Here is an 11,144-nt window from a genome sequence, read left to right as displayed (position 1 = left end):
TCAAATGATTTGGCTGCTCCCAGACTCTCCCAGTTCTTCTTTCAACAATCCTTTCCTGAGGCCCTTGATGAGGGACATTTTGAGCAGCACCTTGTCATCCTGGAGATCAGCTTCACCTCCAGCACAGGTCTTCAGCAACACTACAGACAACAAAGCCTGCTTCTTCCAGGGCTACAGAGCCCAGCCTGGCTTTTCTGGTGTTGTAGGGAGCAGCGTTTTCTCGTTTAGTGCCTTCACATTGCCGCCTGCCGTCGCATCCAGTATGTCTCTGGTCTCGAGCACAGCATTAGCAGGTGTGGGGTCTTGGGCACTTGGTACTGGGTTTGCCTGGGACAAGTCCAAGCTTGGCCCCAGTGCTCCAGCTCAGGTGCTGCAGACCAAATGTGCACCAGTGCCCTCAGCCTGGGGCACAGACCGGAGGAGCTGGAGTCCCGTGTGCCATCCTAGAGTTTGTACGTTGGTGGAATAAGTGGCAAGGGGTGGTGGGACAGCTCACAGTGGTGCTGCCATGGTGCATAGGGGCTTTTCAGGAGAGACGGGCCAGGAAGATGAGGAGGGAGATGCCCTCCATGTGCAGGAGCTTGTTGCCTGTATGGAGCTCCTCTACGGGATGCGCAGCAGGTTGCGTGAGCCCTTGTGAGTGAGGGTCAGAGGAGAGGCCTGTTAGTGTGACACCCTCGTGGGAGACAAAGCACCTGCAATCAGGGTAAGGAAGTGGAGAAAGGTTTGCTTAAGCAAGCCGTGGAAGTCCTCAGATCCATGACCCCAAGTGCTATTGGAGACTTTAATGACACTCACTGGCAGGTGAGCATGGCAGGATGCATACTGTCCAGCTGGTGTTGGGGTCTCTTTGGACAACTTCTTTGCACAGGCACAGACCAACAAAGGTGATGCTCACTCCAATCCAGTCCTTGCAAAAGAGGAAGTGCTGATCAGGGATGCAAAAACCAGTATCAGCTTTGGCTGTAGGGACCATGAAATACCGGGAGAAGATTTTAGCCTCTTCAGGGGACTTTCAGTGGTAGGCCCATGGGCAGCAGTATTCAAAGGCAGCAGAGCTCGGTACAGTTGGTCTTTCAGAGAAGCATCTTCCAAGCATAAGAACTGTCGACATCCATAAGCTGGAAAACAACCAGACATTTCAGGAGAGCAGCTTGGCTAAGGAAGGAATGTGGATGCAAGGACTGATGCAGGAATTTAGAAATAGGGATGGCTTTAGAGGAGCCAAAGCTTCCCTAGTGTTGGCCCGTGCAAGAGCTTCGAGGACATCAAGAGGATCTCTTAGTACTTCCAGACCAATGCAAGAAAAAAACCAAAGATTATGTGTGACCACTGCAGAATTTAGTAAGAACAGGTGTAGAGAAATATGAGATACTGTATCCCCCTTGCCTTAGTCTTCCCCAGCAAGGTCTCTCAGCCCTTTGCTCCTCAAGGCAGGAGTCTGGAAGAAAATAACCAGCAGTGAGTGTGGATCAATTCAGGTGTCACTTGAGCAAACATAGTCCTTACCAGCCTATGGGGCTGGAGGGGCAGGCTCCCAAGGACCTGAGCGAGCAGGACGGTGTCACTGTGAGTGCCTTCTCCATCATCTTTGAAAGGTCACGGAGTCTGAGGGAACTCCCTGATTACTGTAAGAACCCAAACATTGCATGCACCTTGCAAAAAGGCCCAAAGGATGAGCAGGGTAACAGAAGGCTGTGCCCCCCTGTGACACCCCTTTCTGGGTGTCTGAAAGAGAAGGTGATTTACCCTGGATTTACGCAAGGTAGCTTCTTCCTGGCCATCCTTTTTACGTTTTCTGAAGAAAGGAGAGGATTTCTGGGCAAGGAAGAGCAATGATTGTCTTCTACCTGGAAGTCAGCAAGGCTTTCAGCATCATCCCCCACAATGTTCAATGTCAGCACACTATGGTCTGCATGGATGGATAAATAGATGGGTAAAAACCAGCTGGACAGGAGGGCTGTCGTGGTTTGGGGCAGATTGGCCAATGGTGAGATGACAGATGCTCTCCCCCACCTCTCACTCCAAGGAGACACAGAAAAGAGATAAAAGATTTATGTGTTTAGAAAAAAATGGTTACTGTAATAAAAATAATAGTTCATTAAAGTAGTTATATTAATGAAATATTAATAATTAAATATAAAGGAAATAATGAAATAGATACAATGCACACAAAACCGTTTCAAGCTCCCAGCGAGATGTCAATGGCAGGCACTGGGGAAGTCAAGGACTGGACTCAGCACCAGATAGGAACTGGATATCGGATATAGATTCAGGAACGCACAGATCAGGATCAAAGGCAGACAAACAGGGTCCTCCTCAGGGATCAGTCACTGAACAAAGAGAGCCATTGAAGAAAAGAGCTGACCTTTTGATCCCTCAGCTTTTACACTGAGCATGGGAGATGGGATGGAATACTCAGGAGATGGGATGGAACCATGGTAATGCTGGCCTCCTTTGTGGTATCTCTGCAATAAAAGGGAGTTTCCTCAGTGCCATGGGTGAAAATAGGCCTTTTCTTCCCAAACTGGAGTGCAGAACACACTCAGGGAACTGAAGGCTGAAAGGCCTTGATGATGTGCTTGGGTGCCGAATGGACTTGGGGGATGGATGGGGGCATCCCTCATGTCTCATCATGATGAGAAGTCATGACATGAGATGTCAAAACTGGCTCATAAGTCATGACTGACTCACCCCAGAATTCCCTCTCGATTGCCGGTACATCACCATTCAGGGACGGAGCACCAGCCACGTCCCTTGCCTTTGGGGATTCACAAAGTCCAAGCCTGATGGTGAAGTCGTCACTCACAGGAGCGATGGGTGGCCCCATTGAGGCCATCGCTGCCATTCAGGAACAGCAGGGAAAGCTCTGGATGATGAAGGATGGCAGGACATGCTCCAGAAAGAGAAGATCAGTGCTAATCCTGACACCTGAGTGCAAAGAAATAGCTGCACCTCAACAAAATAAATTACAAAAAATCCCAAACTAAACCCAGAGAACAGCATCCGCCACCAGCACCGTTTCAGTGGTAGTTCCAAGCGCTGCAGAGCTGCAGCTGACAGCCCTGCTGTCCCTGTCGCAGGAATCCAACTGACAGCAGTTACCAAGGCCCTTTGGGAAGACTGCACTGGGTGTCACCTTCTCTGAAGAGGACCTGCTGCTTCCCTCTGGCTGCCATTAGCAGCAGAGCCCTCTGGTTCTCCAGCCCACACTTTGCCCCCTTGGACACAGGAGGGACCGGCTTTCAGCCGCTGCCTTAACAGCTGCCTTCGCTGTGCTCCTTTTCTGTCTCTCTTCCTACCGCATCCATCAGGATGGGCTTCTTCTCATTCCAGACGGAGCCCAAAGCCTCAGAGTACACTGCCACCCCCTACTTACCCACCCTAGGATATGGTAAAGAAATAACAATTAGCAAATAGGAACTCTACCCATAGTGCGTATCTGGCCAGCCTATAAAGCTGTAACAGCTCATCCTAAAGCTCCGAAGGTATAGACCAGCCATCACTTTGATCCCACATCTACCTCCTGTATGATCTGTCCTGAAGGTCAAATCATCGTTACCTTTGGAAGAGGATGGAAGGTGAGGAGAAGTGGGCAGTAAACGATGAATGGTTGGGAAAAAGCAGCCAAGGAAGTGGCAAAGGAAGCAGCCAAGTTGTCCCAAGGCCAGCTCAGCCCAAGGAGCTTTGGCTGGTGTGCTCTTGAGGATGACAAGCCCTGGCCAGGTGAGCTCACAAGCAGTGGGTGGGTGCCACATCACTGCCCCTTTGTGACAGGGGCCACCCCCAGACGCACGGGGACACACTGTGGCCCCTCAGCCACCACAGCCGGGGCACCTCCTGCAGCCACCAGCTGGCAGCTGTTGGGCTGCCCCAGGCACTGCTGGCCAAGGGCTGCTCATCTGCCCACAGAGCTCCCGCCTCTGCCTGGAGCCGCACCAGCCCCAGGAATAGAAACCTGCCCAGGGCTGTCAGCGAGCCCCTTCACAGCTTTGGCTGGCACAGTCGGGGGGCTGAGGGCTTTATTTTCCACTCTTCCCAGATACAGGACTGCGTCTGTGAGACTCCTGCAGCAAAGCACCTGGTGCCTGACAGGTTCAGAACTTCTTGACTTCAAGGGTGGCAGAGCACGGCGACAGGCTGCCCAGAGAGGTGCTGTAGCCTCTGTATCTGGAGATATTCAAACCCCACCTGGACGCATTCCTGTGCAACCTGCTCTAGCTCAACATGCTCTGGCAGGGGAGGTGGACTAGATGATTTCCAGAGGTCCCTTACAACCCCTATCATTCCCCGATTCTGTGATTTTATCTACCCCACAGGATCCAGCCACAGGCTGACTGAAGGAGTGCTACAAAAGCACCACCTTGAGCAACTGCACTGGGTGCACCTTGGGTGGCTGCCAGGCCCCCACCCAGCTGCTCTCCCACCCTCCAGATCCAATAGCCATTTGTGGGTGGCTTTTTAGCATCTGGTTTAACCCCACGACCTGCCTGGAGGGCAATGAGTGTTGCCTCTGCCCCAAGAAGGCAGCTGGTTGCTATCCCTGCCCTCCTTGAGCTCGCCAGTTGGGCCCCTGCACCGCCTGCGTCCTCCAGTTTTCCCCACTCTTGCTCGGGGCAGTGAGTTCCTCCTGCTCAGCTCAGGACAGGGAGTTTTCCTCCTGCTCCACTTGGGGAGGCTTTCTTCTTTATATCCTTCCCTTGGGGCATCCAGTGTGGCCTCAGCCTTGCTTGGGTGGCTTCTTTTCATCGTGTCCCCCTCAGGACAGCTGGTTTTCCCCCTCTCTTGCCTGGGGAGGCTCCATTTGCCCCTGCCCTACACCAGGTGCTGGATTTACTCCTGCCCTGCTCAAGGTGGCTCTTTGTGCCTCTGCTGAAATCGGGGTGACTTGCATTCCTCCTGCCCCATTTGGAGCATTTAGTTTTTTCCCTCTCCAGCTCAGGGCATCTCCTTCTGCCCCTGCCCCCGCCCCACTCGCAGGGGCCATTAATGTCCCAGCCACAGCAGGACCACTGGGGCTCCAGCGCCATTTGCCTGGGACCAGCCCCTGGTCAAGTGCTGCCCTGAACTGTCACATCACAACCACGCTTTTGCTTCCCAGCCTCCTCTAGCACCGCTCCTCCAGCTGGCATCTGACATTGAAAAAAGAGCCTGAGCCCTGTGATCCCTCAGCTTTTATACTGAGCAAGATGCCGGTGGGATGGAGTACTCTGTTAGTCAGCTTTGGGTCACCTCTCCTGTCCACTCCTCCCCAAAGGTGCCATCCCTCTGCGCTTCTCCCTTCCGACCCTCCGTGCCCTGCCATGTTTAACCCACCACAGTCATCCTTCCCAACTCTCCTGCTACCAACAGTGCTAACAGGGTGGGATTCCTCAAGGGCTCCCCCAGCTTGGCATCATCTACAAAGGAGGTGAAAGTGCATTGTCTGCCATCATACGGAGAGATAATAATGTTCCATAGTAGTTGTCAAGGGCTGGTCTTTGATGGATGCCACTAGTAAATGGGTTCCAGAAGGACTTTGTACCACAGATGATGTCCCTCTGTCATTACTCAGACAGCTTTCCACCAACCACATCGTCCACTTCTTCAGCCCGGCTGTCAACAACCTGGCTATAAGGAGACTAGAGAAGACCATGTCAAAGGCCTTGCTAAAGTCCGGGTACACAACATCCCCTTCTTTTCCCTCCCACATGTCTTCTGCCATCCTTTTCTTGTCCTTCAAACGCCTGCAGATGGCTGCAGGAGGACTTGTCATATCCCCTGCCCTGGTGAGGCTGGCCAGTCTGTCATTGTCCCAATCCTCCTTCCTGCTTTTTTGAAAACTGGTTTCATTTCTGCTTTTTCCAAGGCTCTCAGATGGCTCTGGCCTTTCCAAGGTGTTGGAGAGAGGTCTCACAATGGCATTGACCAGCCTTCTCCATCTCCATGACACCAAAAGCCTTCTCACTATGACACGCTGCCAGAGGAGTGCCCAGGACACAATACTCGCTGTCCAGATCCTTGGGGGCCACTTCAGAAGAAAACCAGAAGTGATTTCTTCCTACAAGCCCACGACTCCAATGGGATCTCTCTGCAGCCGACAGCTTTCCTAAGCTGTTTCTGTCAGTTCCTCCCAACCCCCATCCTTCCTTCTCCTCAGGCTGTAGATGAGAGGATCGAGCAGGGGTGAGGTGCGTGTTGAAACAGGGCGTTGTTAAACTCTCTCAGGAGGGCTGTTCTGGGCATCCCACTGACAGTGGTGGGGGTGCCGCAGAAAGGAGTGGCTCCAGGGAGGGGAGAGGAGCCGGTGGAGAAGGCCTTCTGCCTGCCCATGCTGGGCAGGAGAGCTGCCCCCAAGTGCAGGCAGGGGAAGAATGGGTCTAAAAAGCAGGTTATGAAAACAAAGTCCATGATGAATGTAATGGTTTCACGTCAGGAAGGTTTCAGCATTGGTGTAAACCCACAGAATCACAGAATCATAAACAGGGTTGGGTTTTAAGGGACCTTTAAAGGTCATCTAGTCCAACCCCCTGCAGGGAGCAGGGACATCTCCAATGAGACAGGTTGCTCAGGGCCCTGTCCAACCTAACTTTGAATGTCTCCAGAGACTGGGTACATGCAACCTCTCTGGGTGACCTGTTCCAGTATTTCACCCCCACAAAGAAGTGTTCCAGGACATCTGGACCAGATCTGGTCCAGACGTCTGTCCAGGACAACTGGGACAAGAAGGAAATGATTGCTGTAGATGACAGAAATCCCCCCAGCCAAGGTGCAGCCTTCTTCTGGAGACAACCCTTCCAGTTCCCAAGCCTTGCAGAGAGCAGGGGGTGGCATACAGCCCAGTCGTCATCGTAGGATGGGGCCACCAGCAGGAAACACTCCGTACATGCCAAAGGTGCAGGAAAGAGCAGTAACCATTGCTGTGAGCAGAGATTGTGCTGTCCACATTCAGGGGACAGTCAGAGTGGTGGAGCTGGAGCAGGTTTCACCGTTTTCCAGAGGCAGCCCCATGATGAGGAGGGTGTTCCCAACCACAGTCATGGGGCAGGTCAAGAGGAAGAGAGGAGGAAAAGATATTTTCTGAAGGTTGAGGAAATCTCGTACTGAGGGCATTTCCTTCTCTGTCAGGTGCTTAAAAAAATTGTGAAGGACGTTCAGAGAGGTGAAACATGGAGAGTGTGTGCCTCTCACTGCATTCCTACTCCCTAGACGTGCTCTGTGCTCTGTGAGAGGTGAGAAATGCCATCTTCTAGAGGGCAATGCCGCTCACGCCTGCAGAACCCTTTCGGACTGCACAGGGGAGATGCTCCACAGAGGTGCTTCTGTCACACTGTGTAATCAAAGGGACAGGCCATGAAGAGAGGGGAGGGTGAGGTAGCACACAGGCTGTTCCTGGAGACACCCAGCACTGTCAGGGCGCTGGCAGGGCTGCTCAGAGACACGAGTCCTTCCCTGGCACGGGCAGAGGCCCTGCAGCAGACTCCATGGCCTCCTGTTGCCACTCCCAGAGGCCGGCAGCACCTCAGCCCCGCGCTGTGTCTCCCTGCTCGGCACCTCTCTGAGATGCCCCACGGCGTGAGGAATGGACACAGGGACCTGGGGTCAAGGAAGCCCATCCCAGTGCTGCATTCAGGGGGTTTCCCAGGGGACGTTACTCTCCGATGAAGGGACACTGCCTGTCCCACAGCACTTTCGGGCATTTCTAAGAACAGCTGCTGGTGTTTGTGCTCTCTCGGGTTCATGTCCCCACATGCACACGGTGTGCATGCCGAAATCTCCTCTGAACCATGCAAACAGGGACTTCTGACCTCGTTATTCGGTGTCTCTCCACAGGCAGACAAACATCCTCTCTGGGTTTGCGTAGGCGTCCAGTTCTGCAAATGGTGGTTTCAGGTGTCTGTTCTGTGACGATTGCCCTGGGACAGCTTCCCCGGGGTGTCCAGCAAACAAAGGCACAGACCAGACCCCGCTCTGCTGGTCCTTCAGTTCTGTCCCTGGAGGTGTGGCTGTGCAAGGACACTGTTGTGTGTGCCCTCACCCTGCACACGCACACTCTTTACCTCTTTACTGGGCATCCCTCACCAGGGCACGTTTGAAGGAACGCTCTTGACAGCAACTGTGGAAGAAGACCTGATCCTTCCTGCGCTGCCCTGAGCAGATCCCCTTTCATGGTGGAAACTCTGTTATGCAGACGAGCTTTTTCTCAGAGGTGCCCATTGCTTCTCCCTGCCTGTGATCACAGAGCTGCTACACAGCAGCACCATGACCAAGCTGCCAGAGCACTCAGGCCTTAGATCAACACAGGGGCTCAGAAGGCGAGTGTGGAAGTGAAAATAGAGCAGCCCCGGAAAGAACAAGTGCTGGTGCTCTGCAAGTACTGGGATTCTTTCCCCTCCTCCTCGGCGCTCAGGCTCTACCCCTGCAGCTCCAGAAAAGGCCTGAGAAGAAGGATTTTGGGCATGACTCTGTGAGTCTCAGAAATTTGGATAGATAGGTAGTAAAAAAAAAATCTCAAATAATGACATTTATTTGAGGACAAAAGTATATAATTTAAAAAAAAAAAAAAGTAAGAAAAAGCCAAAAACCCTCAACCAAACCTAACACACAGTTACCTAACCCCTAACCAAAGCTACAGAAGACGGGCTTGGCGTATAATGAGTTACATTATGAGTGATTTGCAGGAGACAGTTTATTGCTGCAGAAAATAACCTGGTCATTAATTTCCAGAGGGCATCCTTGAGCTCCTGGTTCCTCATGCTGTAGATGAGGGGGTTCACGGCTGGAGGCACCACGGAGTACAGCACAGCCACCACCACATCCAGGGATGGGGAGGAGATGGAGGGGGGCTTCAGGTAGGCAAACACGGCAGTGCTGACAAACAGGGAGGCCACGGCCAGGTGAGGGAGGCACGTGGAAAAGGCTTTGTGCCGTCCCTGCTCAGAGGGGATCCTCAGCACGGCCCTGAAGATCTGCACATAGGACAGCACGATGAACACAAAACACAGAAAAGCTAAAAAACACGCTAATACAAGAAGCCAAACTTCCCTGAGGTAGGAGTGTGAGCAGGAGAGCTTGAGGATCTGGGGGATTTCACAGAAGAACTGGTCCAGGGCATTGCCTTGGCAGAGGGGCAGGGAAAATGTATTGGCCGTTTGCAGGAGAGCATGGAGAAACCCACTGCCCCAGGCAGCTGCTGCCATGTGGACACAAGCTCTGCTGCCCAGGAGGGTCCCGTAGTGCAGGGGTTTGCAGATGGCAACGTAGCGGTCATAGGACATGACAGTGAGAAGATAAAACTCTGCTGCAGCACAGAAAAAGAAAAAAAATACCTGTGTAACACATCCTTTGTAGGAAATGGCCCTGGTGTCCCACAGGGAATTGTCCATGGATTTGGGGACAGTGGTGGAGATGGAGCCCAGGTCAAGGAGGGCGAGGTTGAGGAGGAAGAAGTACATGGGGGTGTGGAGGCGGTGGTCACAGGCGATGGTGGTGATGATGAGGCCGTTGCCCAGGAGGGCAGCCAGGTAGATGCCCAGGAAGAGCCCGAAGTGCAAGAGCTGCAGCTCCCGTGTGTCTGCGAACGCCAGGAGGAGGAACTGGGTGATGGAGCTGCTGTTGGACATTTGGTGCCTTTTGGTGTGGAGCACTGAACAAGGAGGAAAGGCCAGTGAGAAGTTAGGGGAGACTTTTCTGAGAAAAATCAACACCAGTTCTCATACCTCACACTCTGCACTGCTTTTCCATTTCTATCAGATCTTCATTCAGCTCTGTGGCTGGAGCTCTGGTTGGTTCTGTCCAGGTGTGCCAGGAGGAGCGGGACCTCTGCCCGCCGGATGCCCAGGAGTCAGCCCTGCTCTGCAGCAGCAGATGCGTGGGAATGGGGTGGGCAGTCCTGGTGTCCCAATTTCTCAGATAAACCTCTCCTCATGAAAAAAGGGCTTGTCAGTCTCTGCACTCCCATTGCCATGAAACCACAGTTGCAAGAGTGTTGGAGAGAGGTTCTTATACAGCTCTCTCCCATCTCAGCAGGAGATTCTCTTGGATTTCAGAAACCCTCACCATTTCTGCTGCGTTCAGGGACAGCAAAGGGAGTCCTGCCAGGCGAGGGGATTGTCTGAGGGTTAGTGCAGAGCGAGGGGAGCTGGTCTGTCCCTCTGTCTTGTTCCCAGCTGCCCTCTGCTTGTGCCTTTCTGAGACAGAGGGGAATCACACTCACATGTAGACCTGAAAAGACACCAGGCGCTGCTGAGAGCAGAGAAACCCACTGCCGAGAGCTCAGCGTCTCACCTTTTCTCAAGGTCTCAGCACCCCACTTCTCGCCAAGGACACACATGGCTCGTTTCACAAACCCAGCAGCCTTTCCTTGGTCGTAGCGTCTCTGCGCTTCTCCACTGGGCATTCAGGTAACACCAGGACGCTCCAGGACAGACTGGCATCCTGGAGGGCAGCGCAGTGCTTGGAAGGACACCCCAAGGAGACACCCAAGTGTCCTAGTGATGGTATCTCAGAAGGGGAGAGTCAGCTCATTCCCCAGCCACATAGACTACTTTGCCCACAGCCCCACGGGTTAGAGGAGAGCTTGGACACTTCATTCCCATGGAGACACTTGCTCAGGGGAAGGGGTCTGCATTGGAGGGGATCCTACAGAGTTTTCTGAATCCTTCCTCCCACAGCATTTCTGGTTTCTCTTTCCTCTCATTCCCTGATCATAGCTCTGCTGCCGGGAGATTTTCCTCCTGGGAGGTGTTTCCCTGTCCCATGTCTTTTCCCCGTCAGCTCTCACAGACCCCATCCCAACCCCTGTGCGCTCCCCTTGGCCCCACAGAAACCTGCCTGTTTGCCAGGCACTGGCCGGGTTCATGTTCCTGTTTGCAGGTGGAAAAGGGCAGGTCAGAACAACCCCGATGGGTCCAGCAGAGCTGATGCTGGTGCTGCCCATGGGCAGAGGAGTGGCTGAAGGCACTCCAGGAGGTTCCTGGCAGACCTGCTGATCACTCAAAGCTACAGCTCAGGAGTCTCACTGACTTCTTCCAACTTGAGAGCTCCCTATACATGTATCCCTTGTTCTACCTCCCCACCCTCTCACTAGGAAAATAAAAACACAAACGCAGGAAAGCTCCTTATCTGTAACGTAATTCCTGCCTTGAGCTTTCCCTCAAACAATC

General features: G+C 53.1%; 1 protein-coding gene across 1 annotated transcript; it reads right to left on the bottom strand.

Annotated features, from left to right (window-relative positions):
- Positions 1–9,602, bottom strand: LOC141737328 (olfactory receptor 14J1-like). Its single transcript, XM_074572010.1, has 3 exons — positions 8,689–9,602; positions 589–695; positions 1–140 (listed from the first exon to the last, which is right to left on the bottom strand). Exons 1-3 carry the CDS (start codon positions 9,600–9,602, stop codon positions 1–3), a joined length of 1,161 nt encoding a protein of 386 aa, XP_074428111.1.
- Between the last annotated feature and the right edge of the window lie 1,542 nt (positions 9,603–11,144).

Source organism: Larus michahellis, unplaced genomic scaffold (genome assembly GCF_964199755.1).
Source record: "Larus michahellis unplaced genomic scaffold, bLarMic1.1 SCAFFOLD_34, whole genome shotgun sequence".
In the NCBI taxonomy this organism is placed as follows: Eukaryota; Metazoa; Chordata; class Aves; order Charadriiformes; family Laridae; genus Larus; species Larus michahellis.
This window is presented reverse-complemented; position numbering and strand designations above follow the sequence as displayed.